General features: G+C 38.8%; 2 protein-coding genes across 3 annotated transcripts in view; one reads left to right on the top strand and one right to left on the bottom strand.

Moving 5' to 3' along the window:
- The window catches only part of LOC306853605 (uncharacterized protein), a 34,143-nt gene extending 26,268 nt beyond the window's left edge, over positions 1 to 7,875 (top strand). Inside the window, exons 9-15 of one of the 2 annotated variants that reach the window (XM_079391139.1) lie at positions 1,304 to 1,518; positions 1,798 to 1,903; positions 4,588 to 4,661; positions 4,747 to 4,842; positions 5,694 to 5,807; positions 5,932 to 6,029; positions 6,350 to 7,875. In XM_079391139.1, coding sequence (XP_079247265.1) covers positions 1,304 to 1,518; positions 1,798 to 1,903; positions 4,588 to 4,661; positions 4,747 to 4,842; positions 5,694 to 5,807; positions 5,932 to 6,029; positions 6,350 to 6,563 — 917 coding nt within the window. In that variant the 3' untranslated portion in view covers positions 6,564 to 7,875. The remainder of the gene's footprint in view (positions 1 to 1,303; positions 1,519 to 1,797; positions 1,904 to 4,587; positions 4,662 to 4,746; positions 4,843 to 5,693; positions 5,808 to 5,931; positions 6,030 to 6,349) is intronic. The other variant, XM_079391140.1, reaches the window with a different exon arrangement.
- On the bottom strand, positions 7,254 to 16,006 carry LOC306853606 (platelet-derived growth factor receptor-like protein). The gene is made up of 6 exons (XM_079391141.1): positions 15,855 to 16,006; positions 14,850 to 15,129; positions 12,455 to 12,606; positions 12,079 to 12,378; positions 11,836 to 11,972; positions 7,254 to 9,038 (listed from the first exon to the last, which is right to left on the bottom strand). Exons 1-6 carry the CDS (start codon positions 15,907 to 15,909, stop codon positions 8,847 to 8,849), a joined length of 1,116 nt encoding a protein of 371 aa, XP_079247267.1. The 5' UTR covers positions 15,910 to 16,006; the 3' UTR covers positions 7,254 to 8,846.
- Between the last annotated feature and the right edge of the window lie 1,726 nt (positions 16,007 to 17,732).

Here is a 17,732-nt window from a genome sequence, read left to right as displayed (position 1 = left end):
CCTGGGCCCGTATTCATAAAAAATCTTAGTGCTAAGAGTTGCACCTAGTAACAAAATTCTAAGAAAATTCTTAGAAATGTGGGTGTTTCCTCTTAAAATTAAAGAAAAGGACGAGGACTTTTAAGGGGCTTAAGAGTTTCTTTAGCAGTGGAGAAAATGGACAAAACATGAAGAGGGAGAAGAAATGTGTTGCACAAAATGCACGACAGTGAGTTAAGACGCTACAAATTAGATCGTGCAGGGATCATGTTTGTGACCGATCTTATTAAAGACACGCTAACAACTCAGACACTGCGCAGAAATGCCATAGCGCCAGAAATGGACGTAATCACTACATTAACTACATTAACATATTTAGTAACTGGAAAAATGCAACTATCCAACTATGTGATGATTTGGGTCTGAACCTGACAGCAATTTCAGAACCTTATTGCGTCGTGTTCATTTCCTATAAAATACGTTAAGTATGACAGCATGGTAAATAAAAAATAAAGAATATATATACTGTACATATAATATGTGTGTGTCTGTGAGAGAGAGAGAGGGTGTATGGGAAAACAGGAAAAATGACGCCTGTAATTTCAAAGTGAATGCTTAAAATAAACCCTACTCTTAAAAGCGCTCTTATTTCCTTCATGGACAACCAACCAATCACAGTCTTCAAAAGAATGTGTCATAGTGACGAGGCGGGGCTGACCCCGTTGCTAGCTAAGATAAAAGTTTTTGCCTTTTCCTCGCTCAGAGTTGCTCTCAGATTGGTCCTGAATCACTTTTAAGCTAAGACTCCTAGTTAGAAATTAAGCTAAATTAGGAGCTCTCTAAAAGGATTCTTAGAATCTTTAAGAATACGGGCCCTGTTCATTATGGCTCTGTGGATTAGTATTCCTTTTGCTGAACCTTCCCTTAGTTGTAATTTGACGTGTTCCTTGTAACAGTTGACACATTATTTACAGAACTGCTGGAGATACCATAACTGTAGAGACAACTGGGACTCAATGCAGAATACTTGAGTAATGAATCATAGCATCGAGTGTTGGCAGGGCCTGATGTCAAAGCAGCAAATGGACGTGTTGGCCTTTCAACATTTGCTCTGGTTATCCCACTGCTGTCTACATATAGCATATCTGTATTTTCATATCACAAACCGGTGCATTAGATATCAGATTTCTTTCTGTTTTTGAAGTTGGAGTGTTGCTGTCATCATGCCAGAAAAAAGGCAGTAATGTTTACAGGCTTGATGTTTTTTAACTGAATTAATCACTTAATCGATCTTCTAACTTCTTCGATCGGATCTTTTCCTCAGTGAGCTCAGCTCACTCCTGTGAGCGTCTGGAGCAGGAGAAGGAGGATCTGCGTGTAGCTTTTGATGGAGTTCTACAGAAGGTCCAGGAGCAGCACCACTCAGACCTCGCTGACCTCGAGGAGAGACTGAAGACCTTCTACTCCACTGAGTGGGAGAAGGTCCATCAGACCTACCAGGAGGAGGCTGACAAGTGTAAAGCTCAGATGGAGCAGCAGGTGTGGAAGACAATGGGCCTTTTTTCTTTTGTTCTCCAGTGTCCTGACACTTTTTGTTGGATATACTTAAATTCAGATGTCTTAAACTGTCATATTAATGATTAAACATTATCACTTTCTCAACTATGTAGAGTGGTTTCATAGCTTTTGTTTTTCTTATATCTTGGCATATGAGCCTTGACCTTTCAGTTTGGACATAACATCTGATTTCCTAATCATTTATACACAAAACAAAACGATAAGACTTTTACGCAATTACTTTTATTTGTACTTGTCTAGCTAAAAGAGTTGCGAGAAAAACATGAGGCTTTGAAGAAGGAACTGGAAGTCAGCCATATGGAGGAGGTGGATGGCCTTAAACAACAATTTGAAGAGACTTTCAAAGGTAATTAATAATGGACTTTTTCTGTCTCTTAAATGTGTTTGTGTACAACTGAACCTTATTTTGGGGACAAATTTGCATCCAGATGTAAGCTAAACATGAAATCTCCCTAAACTTTAGGCTTTCCTGTAGCTCAAATAGTAGAGCATGGCGCTAGCAACGCCAAGGTCATGGGTTCGATTCCCAGGGAAAGCAAGAGCTGATAAAATGTAAAAAACTGTAACTTGAATGTAATGTAAGTCGCTTTGGATAAAAGCGTCTGCTAAATGTTAATGTAAATGTAAACCTTCTTTTGGGGATGTCCTCATTTGTGAAAACGGTATAAAAGTGAAGTAAATAAAAGTTTTTAAAAAATTATAATTATGTATGTATATGTGTATGAATGTATATACAGTGCCCTCCATATAAGTACTGGATCAGTAAAGACAAAATTGCTCTGTTGGCTGTGGAGTCAAGACATTTGCAAATATGATTAAAAGATGAATATGAGACAAAACTACAGAATGTCACATTTTATTATTAGCCGTTTCAACACACACATGTTTTACCAAATAAAAAGAACAGCACTTTTAGAGTTCATCCCACTCATTGATGTGAGCATAAGTATTGGGACAGTTGAACATAAGGCAGATATAAAAGATTAAAAGCTATTATTTAGTTGCAGATCCCTTGCACACAATCACAGCAGTGAGTCTGTGACCCATAGACATCACCAGACTCTTGCTCTCATCCTTTGAAATACTTTTCCCAGCCTTTAATGCAGCCAATTCCAATTGTTGCTTGTTTTGGGGAGTTTCTGCCTTTACTCTCCTCTTCAGCTGGTGAAATTCATGTTCAATCAGATTTAAATCTGGAGATTGACTTGGGCAATCTGAGACTTTCCATTTCTTTGCCCTTATAAATTCCTCGACTGAACTGGCAGGGTGTTTTGGGTCATTGTCCTGTTGCAATATGAAGCACTTCCCAATTAATCTGGTGGCATTTTCTTGAATATTGGTAGGCAAGATGGTTTTGTACCCTTCTAAATTCATTCTGCTACTGTCATCAGTAAAGTTGAGAGGGCCTGTTCCAGAGACAGCCATGCATGCCCATGCCATGACACCACCTCCACCATGCTTTACAGATGAGGCTGTATGCTTGGGGAGAAAAAAAGGGAACTGCAAATGATCCCATTTTTGCTTTCCCATCACTTAGATAAAGGTTCATCTTTGTCTCATCGGTCCATAAACACAGGTCCAAAACTCTTCTGGCTCACCTTTTGTGCTTTTTTTTTGCAAACTCTAATCTTGCCTTTCTATTTTTGGTGCTGGTCAGAGGTTTGCATCTTGCTGTGTAGCATCTGTAATGATCATCACCCCAGAGCATCACCCCAGCTTTCTGGAAGTTAGTAAAGTAAAGTCGTGACGTATTGTCAAGTATGGTGACCCATACTCGAAATTGGTGCTCTGCGTTTAACCCATCCAAGTGCACACACACAGCAGTGAGTAGTGAACAAATGCGCACACACACACACACACCGTGAACACACACCCGGAGCAGTGGGCAGCCATGCTGCGGCGCCCGGGGAGCAGTTGGGGGTTCGGTGCCTTGCTCAAGGGCACCTCAGTCGTGGTATTGAGGGTGGAGAGAGCGCTGGACATTCCCTCCCCCCACCTACAATCCCTGCCGGCCGGGGACTCGAACCCGCAACCTTTCGATTACGAGTCCGACTCTCTAACCATTAGGCCACGACTTCCCCTTGTTGTTGGTGATTTTACAGACACGTCTTTTAGGGTTAATTTTCACAGCTTTTATGATTTGTCTGTCATCAACTACTGTTGTTTTCTCAGCCGATCAGGTCGTTGTTGGTTGCTGGTGTTTTCCAAACTCCTGATTTCTCCATGCCCTTTATTTTTGCTATAGCTCTAATTGACTTCCTCTTTTCTTTTCGCATCCAAATTGCTTGCTTTTCTCTCAAAGTCAGCTCCCTCGTCTTCATCCTGGTTTGTTTATTTCTCTCAAATTGCTCACAAATCTGTCTAAATCTGTGTTAGGTTTACTGTATTGGACCCCCCAATACAGTAAAACTGCACATTTTATAGTGGCCTTTTATTGTGGCCAGCCTAAGGCACACCTGTGCAATAATCATGCTGTCTAATCAGCATCTTGATATGCCACACCTGTGAGGTGGATGGATTATCTCGGCAAAGAAGTGCTCACTAACACCGATTTAGACAGATTTGTGAACAATATTTGAGAAATAGGCCTTTTGTGTACATAGAAAAAGTCTTAGATCTTTGAGTTCAGCTCATGAAAAATGGGGGCAAAAACAAAAGTGTTGCGTTTATAATTTTGTTCAGTGTGTGTGTGTGTGTGTATATGTGTTCGATTTAGGGTTAGGTTAAACCGTAGAAGTCTTTGCAATATCGCTATGTAGTTGTCTCTATCAAATTAAAACAAAGTTTGAGTTCCAATTAGGTAAATGGTTTATAAATTATACCAAATGATGTCTGTTAAGTTTAGAAGTAGTGTTAATGGATAAAATATAAAGTTTGTACTGTAGATAAAACATAATGTCTTTGGAGACTCCTCATAAAACACAAAAATCCAACAAAATGTGTGTAAATATTGCACTTGTTACTTTAATGTTTGAAGATAATATTATCTCTCATGCTCTGATATATTCTGCTCTGTCTTGACTTTCTCAGAACTCAAACAGTCCCATGAGAAGGAAATGCAGACTCTCAACGCAACACTGAAGGAATCAGAGGGCACATTATCTGTAAGGCAGTGACCCAAGAGCTAAAATTCTCCACACAACATGTTGTTTCAAACATCTTCAAATCGGTGCATTTTTCCTCAAACAGAATCGTATTGAGGAGCTTATGACAGAGAATAACAACCTCAAAGAAAAGCTGGATGCTGAGGTGAAGAGAAGGATGGATCTGGCTGAGAAAACACAGGTACGTTATCACTCCTGTATATCTCTCAAACATCTGTGTTATCAAACAGACTTAGCCAGTGCTATTGATAGTAATGCATCTCTGCTTTAAGTAGACCGTGTATGTTCCATGAAAGACAGGTTAATATTAGACTGGTCTTTCCGATCAAAGTTAAGGAGATTCCGGAGCTCTCAGCATTCTGAAAATGCATGCAAGGGCATTTAGATAACTGCCCTGCATAATGCTGCCAGGCCCTGTCCTATAAATAGTGTGACAATCCAGCACAGGGAAAGTTCATATATGGGGGTTTCTTCAACTATGTACACTTTTGACCCTTAAGCTGTTAGAAAAAGAAGTCTTACATTTATGCATGTAGCAGATGCTTTATCTAAACACTCTTAAAACACACTTTTCACATTCTCACATAGTTTAAGTTTCTTCACTAACAACGCCCAACAGTGTTTATTTGCACACCACAGGAGAATTCTTTATTAGAGACAGTAACATCGTTTAGAATGATTTCTGAAGAATCATGTTACAAGGAGTAATGATGCTGAAAAATCAGCTTTGGACATCACAGAAAATGTATTGAAATAGAAATGTAAAACGTAATTAACGTACATTAAATGCTCTTGAAAAGTAGCAAAAATAAACAAAGACATGATAAAATATCATCATTTGATCATCAAAGTGATCACACGTTTTGTTCATTTTAATAGAAGCCTGAAGAAACACTCGTGTGTTGAGCTGCTTTAACAAAATCCACTGTTATATCATGTTTACATTTGACTTTATAACATCATAATGATCCAGTTCAGGAAAGCCAGTATATATTCCTGATCTCTCTTGCTTGTTTTCTTATGTTTAAAAAGGACTCCCATACACTTTATCTGGAGCAGGAGCTTGAAAGCCTTAAGGTAGTGCTGGACATAAAAAACAAACGGATCCATGAACAGGACAAGAAAGTCATGCAGATAGACAAACTGGTGAGCTCAGTTATCTGTTGTGCATAAAGCATCTACATTGTAATCGCAGTAAAGAGATGAACATAAATCTGATGCTCCTACAATAAATGTGCTGGAGAAACACAAAGATTTGATTTATTCTTAGATGGAGAGGAATGTGAAGCTGGATGAATGTCTTAAGAAACTGCAACAGGAAAATGAAGACCTCAAAGCCAGAATGGACAAACATGCTGCTTTGTCAAGGTAGTGTACCACAGGCTTGTGTTCGTAAACGTGATATCCTTGGGTTTTTAGAACTTATTTTACTCCATCCACCTGTCTAGCTTCTAACATTTGGGTGTTTCCCCAGTGGGCTTCATTCGGTTAGACCTGTAGCAAACCAAGGTCTTTGAAGTTTCACAATGTTTGCATGTGGTATAGGAAATTCTACAAAATCGCTCCTGGCTATGCTTTGACACTTTAATTGCTTTGATTTACTGTTTGTGCTTTTTTCGCGGGAAGAATGGTGTTTTCATTGCAGAATCATGTGCAGTAATAGTGACTAATCAAGTTTACCGTTGCAGACAACTGTCTACAGAGCAGGCAGTTTTGCAGGAAACCCTCCAGAAGGAGTCCAAAGTGAACAAACGACTGTCTATGGAGAATGAAGAGCTGCTCTGGAAGCTTCACAACGGTGATCTGAGCAGCCCCCGTAAGGTCTCCCCTTCCCCGTCCCTGAATCTCCAGTCACCGCGCAACTCTGCGACGTTCTCCAGCCCTCCCATCTCGCCCAGATAACAATGGCCTTCAGCTTCCAGGAAGCACTTTCATACAGGACGGAGCACTTCCTGCATGCTGAAGCTGGTCTGGACCATGTCAGTGGCACTCAATATGGAATGAACTTTGTTGACTTTTTTTATACAAATAAAAAAAAAACTGAAGACTATATTGCACAGAAGCACTTACCAATGAGGTCACCCTCGTACTTTGCCTTTCACGTCTGACTATGGAGGAAAAAAGAAATATCTCAGGGCTTCTCTCAAATGTATGGGTTTTTCCCCTCCTGGATTGCTTGTTCCCTGAAGTTCCTGATTGTTTTTTTTTTTGAGAACTGACATCCATGACTTGGGCCTTTATAACTTTTTCCACCAGACGCCTTTAAGTGTACCTGTAAATACCCAGATTTATCTTTGTTCTGGGACGAATGCCCAAATGCCGGCCGGCCAGTGGACATTTCCCAGATGCTGCTGCTCGTGTAGCGTTTGGTTTCCCTTTGTTTCATGCAGGACCTCAGACCCCAGATGAATTTTTCTAAAGAGGCACTTCATAGATCAACTCATGTCATAAACTGACTGTTACTATTTACTCAAATGGAAATATTCACAGATCTCAACCAGGTGTTCTCAAAACCTTATGAAAATTTTTTTTCTTGTTTATCATGCCTTTTTTATTTTTCATTTTGTAAATGGTATTTTTTTTTTTTTTTTTAATTATCACGCATTAAGAACTGCAACAAGGTGAGCTTTACCCAGATCATGATGCATGTTTCATCACAGATATGCTCTCCATATCACACTCATATGCATAGGAAAGATGCAATACAGTGATTTGATGCAGAATAAATTATGGTTGATTAAAAGACTTGAATGTTTTGATTATTGCCTGTTTAAGGGTTGAATTATCCCTTTTCCTCATTTCTTGGAAATCAGAGATGCAAAGGTATAATGTGCTTGATATGGAAATGGCATGTCATTGGGCAGCCCTGTGACGGAAGGCATACGCTATTGGGGAATCTGAAATTTTTTAATGACTTTCTTGAATACGGGTTTTGTATATTATTCAGTATGATTGAGCCCTAGGGACAGATTTGAGTGTTTGTTTGTCCTTGTTTCTATATTTATGTCTGATCATGAGACCAATGTAATGACCGAGCATGTTTCATGGCCTCAGGAGCTCCCCCTCTGTCTGAAAACCTCCACTGCAGCTTTACATTCAAGCTATTTACAAAGAAGATAAGCAAATGTAGTTTTTTTTTTTTTTTTATGTTGGTATGTATTGCTACGCTGTTTGTGTGGATGTTGGTGTGAAACTGAAACTCATGGAAATATGCAAATAATAAAGAATTAAATTAATCTGTTTGTAGTTGTCACCCCGTGTTTATAACATGTAATTGAAGTTATAGACCACCTAAAAGTAAAAATAGTTAATTTTTGTCTCACCCTCATGTCATTCCAAACCTGTATGGAATTCTGCAGAACTCAAACAATGTTGGTAACTGTTTCAGTTCCTATCAACTTCTACTGTATTTTTTGCCCATATAATGCAACCGAAACTGTCTGGTTACCAGTATTCTTCAAAATCTTTTGTTTCACAAAACAAATAAGTCATACCAGTTTGGAACAACATGAGGGTGAGTACATGAAGACAGAATTGTCATTTTTGGGAGCACTGTCTCTTTAAGTAGCCAAGCAGTGAAAGTGTGCAGGAACCTGTTGTATCTGTTGCTTTTCTTATTTCTTTCCATCATCTTCAGGCTGGAGGTCTATGACAGCATTTAAAACTGCATCAATTGGCTTGTAGTTTGACTCTGTTCTGTTTTTTTGTGTAGTGAATTCTACTCTAACTTATTCTTAAATTGCTAATAATTCCATAACACAAATCTCTGCGAGAGGAAGAGAAACATACTTTGAATGTGTCGCACTGAACCAAAATAAGCACTGGGCTCCCGCTACACATTCCACATACGGAGTCCATTAGAGCAGAGCACAAAGCCTTCACGCTCCTCAGACATATTTCATGCGTGTAGAACGTAACACCTACCATTCTGAATATTATAGGATAACATGATTGAAAAACACTTTCACAGACAATGGTGCATCACAAACTCTATTAAATATACTGTTGATTTACCATTGAACAAGAGCTTGTATTAACTTGCTTCATTGAGTCTCAGTTTAAAAGAAGCACTTTATTTCCAAGTAATATATAGAATGCTTGTTTTTCATAATGATTTCATTAAGCAGCAAGAAGCCTGAAGTTTGAATGGAGTCCAGCTCAGCTCAATATATAATCTTTATGTTCTTATTCATCTGACTTTACCGTTGTGGCCACCAATGTCTCTCCATACTTATTTTTGGTGATGCAGATGTACTTTCCATAGTCAATCGTTTCAACATCATCCACAATCATGACGCTCTGAGAGATGCGTGTTGTGTGTCCCACGCCGTGGTTTATCAGTCGCCAGGAGTCGTGAATGCTCACCGGCCTCTGACCCTGAGAAACACACGTCACATTTACACCTATTTATCTGAATCTACATACCTGCTAAACACTTGGAATAATTGCCATTTGTTATGTTTTCGAAAGCAGTCTCTTGTGCTCGGTAAGGCTGCATTTACTTGAGCAAAAATAGTAATATTGTGAATTATTGTTACAATTTAAAACAACCGTTTTCTATTTAAATATTTTAAATATTTAATTTATTCTTTTGATGCAAAACTGAATTTTCAGAATCACAAGATCACAAAATCATTCTAACATGCTGATTTGCTGCTCAAGAAATAATATTCTTATAAAATGGTTAATATTTTTGTGGAAACACTACCATTCAAATGTTAAATAAGTTTAAATTGATCGAAAGGTACAGTAAAGACATTTATAATGTTACAAAAGATACATTTCAAATATTGTTCTTTTGAACTTTCTATTCTTCAAAGAATCCTGAATACGTTTCCACAAAACTATTAAGCAACAAAAACTGTTTTAACACTGAAAATATGAACAATTAATAGCCAATCGCCAATAATAATTGAATAATTGAGCACCAAATCCGCAGATTATAAAGATCTTTAGCACTGTAATATTTCACAATATTACAGTTCTTAATGTATTTTTGATCAAATAAATGCAGCCTTGGCGAGCATAAGCAACATCTTTCAAAAACATAAAAAAATACTCAAAATAAACATTTAGTGTATCTCTTTATAATTGTAAGAGCAAACTAGCATCCACAAAATGACATAATACTGTGATTAATATGTTATCAGAACATTTAATTCTCTCCTCTGTCCTCCACCTCCCACCACTTTGATAACCGCTGATGACTTTGCCTCTTTTTTTCACAGACAAAACTAGAACAATCAGTAACCAGTTCTCAACTCCACAGGACCTCCAATCAACCACATCCACTGCTCTAACTCCCATCTTCTCCTTCTGTCCCCTCACCGAGGCAGAAGTATCCAAACTTCTCCTCTCCAGCCAACCTACAACATGTCCTCTCGACCCAATCCCCTCACACCTTCTCCAAACAATCTCTCCCACACTCTTACCGGCACTCACACACATTATCAACACATCTCTCCTCACAGGCATCTTCCCCACAGCATTCAAGCAGGCTCAGGTAACCCCACTGATCAAAAAACCTACATTAAACGCTTCTCTTTTAGATAACTACAGACCTGTCTCTCTCCTTCCATTCGTAGGGAAAACGCTCGAACGAGTTGTCTTCAACCAGCTCTCACGGTTTCTTTCACAGTACAACAAACTGGATGCTAAACAGTCAGGTTTCAGGAGTGGCCATTCAACAGAGACTGCGCTACTCTCAGTCACTGAAGCCCTGCGAACTGCAAAGGCTGATTCCAAATCGTCAGTCCTCATTCTGCTGGATCTTTCTGCTGCTTTTGACACTGTCAATCATCAGATTATCCTGTCTACCCTCTCATCACTGGGCATCACTGGGATTCCACTTTGCTGGTTTGAATCCTATCTCACCGGTAGATCCTTCAGGGTGACCTGGGGAGGGGAGGTATCCAAACCGCATCAACTAGTCACTGGAGTTCCTCAGGGATCGGTTCTTGGACCCCTCCTCTTCTCCACATACACCACATAGCTGGGTCCCATCATACATGCACATGGCTTCTCCTATCACTGCTACGCCGATGACACGCAGCTCTATCTCTCTTTTCAACCAGATGACCCAACGGTAGCTGCACGGATCTCAGGCTGCCTGGCGGACATCTCGGCATGGATGAAAGAACATCACCTACAGCTCAACCTGGCAAAGACGGAACTTCTGGTCTTCCCTGCCACTCCGACTCTACAGCATGACTTCATGATTCAGTTAGGCTCATCAATGATTACTCCATCAACTTCGGTCAGAAATCTTGGTGTAATCTTTGATGACCAGCTGACCCTCAAAGAGCACATTGCAAAGACTGCTCGATCCTGCAGGTTTGCACTACACAACATCAGAAAGATCAGGCCCTTTTCTGACAGAGCATGCTGCGCAACTTCTTGTCCAGGCCCTTGTTGTTTCTAGACTGGACTACTGCAATGCTCTTCTGGCTGGTCTGCCATCAAACACAATCAAACCTCTACAAATGATTCAGAATGCAGCGGCACGACTGATCTTCAACGAGCCCAAAAGAGCGCATGTTACACCTCTCTTCATCTCCTTGCACTGGCTACCAGTGGCAGCTCGCATCAAGTTCAAGACACTGATGCTTGCGTACAGAACTACCACAGGCTCAGCACCCTCCTACTTCCACTCACTATTACGAACCTACATCCCCTCCAGAAGTCTGAGATCTGCTAGTGAGCGACGCCTTGTGGTACCATCACAGAGAGGCTCAAAATCACTCTCCAGAACATTCTCGTTCACCATTCCTGGCTGGTGGAATAATCTTCCCACCCCTATCTGGAACGCCGGATCCCTGGCAATCTTCAAGCAACAACTGAAAACTCATATCTTTCGGCAGTACTTCATCCTAAACTCAAAAAAAAAAAAAAAAAACTCTTTCCCTCTATCTTTCTCTCCCTCCCTTACTAGCTTGCACTTATTTGAACTATGACTGAGACTTGGTGTTACGAGCACTTCCTCTGTCTGATTGCCTCTTCAAGATTAATCGCTTTTTGTATTCCCCAATTGTAAGTCGCTTTGGATAAAAGCGTCTGCCAAATGACTAAATGTAAATGTAAATGTTATCAAATATGATAGTTTCGCTCAGAAGTGCAAATCTTGTAACCAAATCACCTTTTCTTAATGCAAAAATAATAACATAGTAGCACTCACCTGGCCAGGATACCTCCAGCTGAAGCTGACATTCATCTCAGGTTCACCCAGAACTGTGCAAGTAACATTAAAGATGTCTCCACCACTCACTATGTTTGAAGAAGCCTTAATAGTCGAAAAAGGGGGACCACTAGGCACTACAAGGGGAAAAATGCCAAAACAAAACTGCTTTTTTTGACAAAAACACCATGTAAAATGTGTGCACTAACTGTTATTAGCAGCACTGTTATGTTCTCCTCTTACCTTCCACATACAGCAGCTGGTATTTAGTGGATATTTGTGGAGTGGTTTTCGTGGTGCTGTTGGCCTTGCAGTAATAAGCGCCCTTGTGTTCTGGACTGGGGTTTTGGATGATGAAGCCTTTCATGGGATTGTAAGAGATCTGGGTCCCATCCACAGCGATTTCCTCTGCAGGAACTTCCCTGTGCAGCGAGACTTTGACTTTGGGGTTTGTCACCCGGCACGGGACGGTGGCAGGCTTGTCAGGGCGCAGGTAGATGATCTCAAAATGGATGGCAGAGGGGACAAACAGCTCATCTTTGTCTAGAAACAAAGAGAATTGTAACAATGTCTTTGGAGTTTCAAGATCACATCGATGATATGCGAGCAGATGCTGTACCTGTAAAGTATATGTAGGTAGCAGAGATGCTTTCTCCATCCTTTGTACATTCTTCTCCATCACAGAGCACCACCCAGCAGCTGTACTCTCCAGTATCAGCAGCAGAGGGTGCCGTCAGAATCAGCTGACTGTACCGCTCATGCTGCTTGATGCTGGAACAACACAATCAATCACGTCTAGAGCTGGGCTATGCTTACTAATACTGTATCATACTACTTGTATTATTTCTGCAGTATATAATATATATATATACTACGGAATGTGTGAGTCATTCTACAAACTTAGGTTTACGTTTTATGTCCTCTGATGATAAATATATTTTTTTCTGACAGTTTTCTTATACAATTCAAATATTTTATCCATAAAGGAAAGCATATTCATTCAGTTTAAAAATCATTTCAGTTTGCTTGAAATAGTGATGTCTCTTAAATGACATATTTTGCAGTGTCCACTTTTGAAGTGAGCAGATTAACTAAAACTAAAGTGCTTAAAGTCCAGGGCCCGTATTCATAAAGATTCTAAGAATCCTCTCAGAGAGCTCCTATTTCATCTTAAGAATTTTTAACTAGGAGTCTTAGCTTAAGAGTGATTCAGGACCAATCTGAGAGCAACTCTGAGCAAGGAAAAGACAAAAACTTTTATCTTAGTGAGGAGGCGGGGTTGACCCCTTTGCTAGGAATGACACAGTCTTTTGAAGACTGTGATTGGTTGGTTGTCAAGAAGGAAATAAAAGAGCGCTTTTAAGAGTAGGGTATATTATAAGCCTTCCCTTTAAAATTACAAGCGTAATTTTTCCTGTTTTACCATACTCGCTTTCTCTCTCTTTCTCACACACACACACACATTATATATATATTCTTTATTTTTTTATTTACCATGCTGTCATACTTACCGTGTTTTATAGGAAATTAACAGAGGCATAGCCTAATAAGTGCTGTAACAGACCCAAATCATCACTGCTGCATTGTTCCATTTTTCCAGTTGCCAAATATGTCAATGTAGTGATTACGTCCATTTCTGGCGCTATGGCATTTCTGCGCAGTGTCTGAGTTGTTAGCGTGTCTTTAATAAGATCGGTCACAAACATGATCCCTGCACGATCTAATGTGTAGCGTCTTATTAACTCACTGTCATGCATTGTGTACAACACATTTCTTCTCCCTCTTCATGTTTTGTCCATTTTCTCCACTGCTAAAGAAACTCTTAAGCCCCTTAAAAGTCCTCGTCCGTACTACTAACAATTTTGGACCTTAAGACCTCTTTTAAGGTTTAAGATGCTTTCTGAATTACTTCTTTCTTTACTAGGATCTTTTCTTTAATTTTAAGAGGAAAGACCCACATTTCTAAGAATTTTCTTAGAATTTTGTTACTAGGAGCAACTCTTAGCACTAATATTTTTCATGAATACGGGCCCAGTACTTTAAATAAAATAAACTTTAAATTAAACTTAAATAAGGGAACATTTCTCATTTTCATTTAGTTTAATTTGATGTACTAAATAAAAAGAATTATAAAAACGACAAAAACACAACAAAACTACTAATACTAAAATTAAAACAGAAAATAAATAATAATTCAGAAGCTATAATAACATCTCATTGATAATAAAATAACACAAAATAACATATTAATTTTAAAAAGTTAACATTATATATTGAATTTATTTCCAACAGTGAATACTTCAGGAAAAAATTGTTTTTAAATTTAATTTGTATTTTATATATTTAATATTTTATTTAGCTCATGTTCACAAAAATGTATCTACAATAACCTATTGTGAATTTTCTGAATGGATGAAATTATTAACCTACTAGATTTGCTAAAAATGTGCAGTTTACAACTAGCACAAACACAGAACACTGTATCCCACAAAGCAATGTGCCTGACATGACCTTCCTGAAGTAATTACAGTTGACCACAGAATTAAATACTCAAAATGATCAAGTTGATTCCTTATCAGACTGACAAATCTTTGACTGAAATTATCTTTTTATTTATTTATTTATATTAAAATAGAAATTCAGGTAACACTTTATTTTAAGGTGTCCTTGTTACATGTTACATGTATTTACTATTAATAACAAAAAAATATATAATTACATGCAAGTAACCCTAAACCAATCCCCTATCCTAACCCTAACCATATAGTAAGTACATGTAGTTAATTAATATTACTCAGTACTTAAATGTATAATTACATTGTAACAAGGACACCTTAAAATAAAGTGTAACAGAAACTTGTATTTATTCACATGCAGTGTAATTATGTTACTATGTAATCATGCAACTCTGAAACACTAGCATTCCAAGCTGAAAATACTCCAGGAGCTATTAATGTGCCAGATGTAATCGAACTATATGATTCTAACATAGATAAACAGAGAAAGAAGAATACCTGAGGCGGTTGTCATTGAAGGTGTCCAGATAAGAGGGATATGCCCAGCCAATATTAGTCCCTTTGCATCTCAGTTCCATTGTTTTCCCAGAATTCAAGGAAAGGCTCTCACCCAGTCTGAGAAAACGGCCTTTATCAAGGACCTGGGTGAGAATAGACTGGCCCTTGCTTCCAGCCTCCTTTTCTGTTACTTTGGGGTAGCGAACCTTCACCCTCTTTCTTCCTGGTCTAATGCGGTTCTCACCAGCCTCTTTCTTACGCTTGACCTGCTGACACACACCTGGGTACACCAAAACACAGTTTTCCTAGTCAACAGCATGTTGTTTCAGCATTTGGATGTGACTGGAAAATTTTGCATGGGGAACTTCTAAAGAGCAATAAGATTCATTTAGTCACTGCTTGTAGGCCATAAACATAATACGGCATATGTGTTTCATTTCTCTCTTTGTGACACTTGATAACTCCTATGGCCAATCCCAAAAAGAAGGAGAGAGAAGCAAGCCATCTGGAAATCTGCTCTATATTCTTCAGCTACCAGCTGTACAAACAGCAATGCTAGAAGTATGCCTTTCTTGTTCTCTGTGCAAAAGCGTACAAAACTGAACAATGCTGAGGTTCATTGAATCAAAAATTCCTTTTAAATTCATTTTGACAAGGATCGTGAGGTCTAGAGGTAAACTGTATACAGATCTTTTGATTCTTTTGATTTATGTTTGAATTAAAAACAAAAAATCATAGGAAAACAAAAATTTCCTCGTTAGGATGAAAACATATATGATTATATTTTGTCTCTGCTGTACATTTTAATCATAAGTTTGAGTAAAACTGCCCTGATTTGATCTCTCCTCCCCTGGAATTTGGTTTCCATTGGCACCACTGGCACACCAGACACATTCAATTTATTTCCTTTTCAAGCAAGAGAAAGACCATTTTTGACTTTCTTCACGTTTTGAAGTAATGATAACATTTATAAAAGAAAAATTAATAAAAGAAAGGTCTGCTCACCATTTTGGACCTCCAGCCAGAGCAGTGCCAGTGTGCAGAAGAGCCAGAGCTTCATGATGGCTGAAGTGGAGAGTTCCACACACGGGGCCTGAGAGCAGCACACGAGCTCTTCGTCCACTGTCCGTCCCGTTTACACACAGTCAGCCCCATCCTCTGAGGAAAAAAGAGGAATTTCCCCAACCCCTCTGCACACTCCCCCTTCAGTGTCAGTCTGTGAGCCCCGTCCTGCAATCCTCTAATGCCCTCTGCTGGACTGCAGCTGTTTGCGGTACTGGCCTCATATTCCCAATCCGGATCGTTTATAATAGTTTACCCCAAAATGACAAATTGCTGTTAATTTTCTCGCTCACAGACCATTCAGGATGAATATGACATTCTTTAGAACGGTAAAGAAGACTGAACCCATGTAATTCATGTCAAGGGGCACCGTCACTTTGAGAGTCAAAAAAGCAGACACAAAAACTCGAATAAATCCCCGCGGCTCATGACATACAGAAATTGAACATTATTTACAACATTATTTCCTCAAATCTCAGACAAACGGTCGGTCACACTGGGCCGTGAACTGACTACGCCGTTGTTGTAGACAAAACAAAACAAAAACAGACATTATCCAGTAATTTTACGGACATTTCCATTAACTCTAAAAAACAACAACAACGCAATGAAGAGCAAAATTCAAAATACAAATAAAACACCTGTAAAAAAATATATATATATATTTTAAAATGTATAAAAAAATATATCCCTATATGGTCATTTTTACAGATTTTTATTTTTCACCCAGGGTAAAAAAGTAAGTACCAGCGGTGAACAACACAATACAATATATTAAAATTAAAAATATAAACATATTTTGCTAAACCATGCTGCCTCCTTCCTAGCTTTACTGCGAGAGTTCACAAAGACGTGAGTGCACGACCTTGCGTACGTCATGAGCGGGAGTGCGCAGAACATTTGTCTGAGGCTGCGGAAAATAGCTAATAATGTCGTAAATAATGTTTAGTTTCTTACACAGACCGGTCGTTTCGCTTCATAAGACCTCAATATATTGTCAGGAGCCGCATAGATTCATTTTGTGTTTTTGTATCTGTTTTTTTTACCCTCAAAGTGACGGTGCCCGTTGACTTGCATATTATGAATCACCAAGTGCCATGGTTCAGCTCTTCTTTACCATTCTACTAAATAAAGTCACCTACATCTCGGATAGCCCAGAGTAAGGAGTAGAGGTCACCTTAAAACTTTTATTTATTATTATTATTATTATTAAATGGGCAGTTCTGTGTTTTGTTTATTGAAGTGTAATGCTGAAATCTGTTTTCATTGGCAGTTGAGTTATGCAGTTTTGCAGTAATTTGAAATCAAATATCAGCTTCTTTTGATAGAAATGTAAAATTACTTGAACTATAATATGAAATAGTAGCCTATGTTCTATGAGATGAGATGAACAGCTCAACAGACCTATACCAACCAACATTAAGCCTCTTATTAAGAAACCACAACTAGATTCCAATGAACTGGCAAATTACAGACCCATTTCAAATCTTCCATTAATGTCTAAAATTTTAGAAAAAATTGTGTCTGTTCAATTGTGTTCCTTCTTGCAAAATTTCAGTCAGGTTTCAGGCCTCACCATCGTACAGAAACTGCACTTGTTAAAATTACAAATGACTTGCTTCTTGCTTCAGACCAAGGCTGCATCTCATTGCTAGTATTGCTTGATCTTAGTGCTGCGTTCGACACTATAGACCATGAGATACTCATAGATCGATTACAAAACTATACTGGTATTCAAGGGCAGGCTTTAAGATGGTTTAGATCCTACCTGTCCGATCGCTACCACTTTGTTCATTTAAATGGGGAGTCATCTCAATTATC

Source organism: Barbus barbus (assembly GCF_936440315.1).
Source record: "Barbus barbus genome assembly, chromosome: 33".
NCBI classification, from domain to species: Eukaryota; Metazoa; Chordata; class Actinopteri; order Cypriniformes; family Cyprinidae; genus Barbus; species Barbus barbus.
The sequence above is the reverse complement of the archived record's forward strand: the minus strand, read 5'-3'. Positions and strand labels throughout refer to the sequence as shown.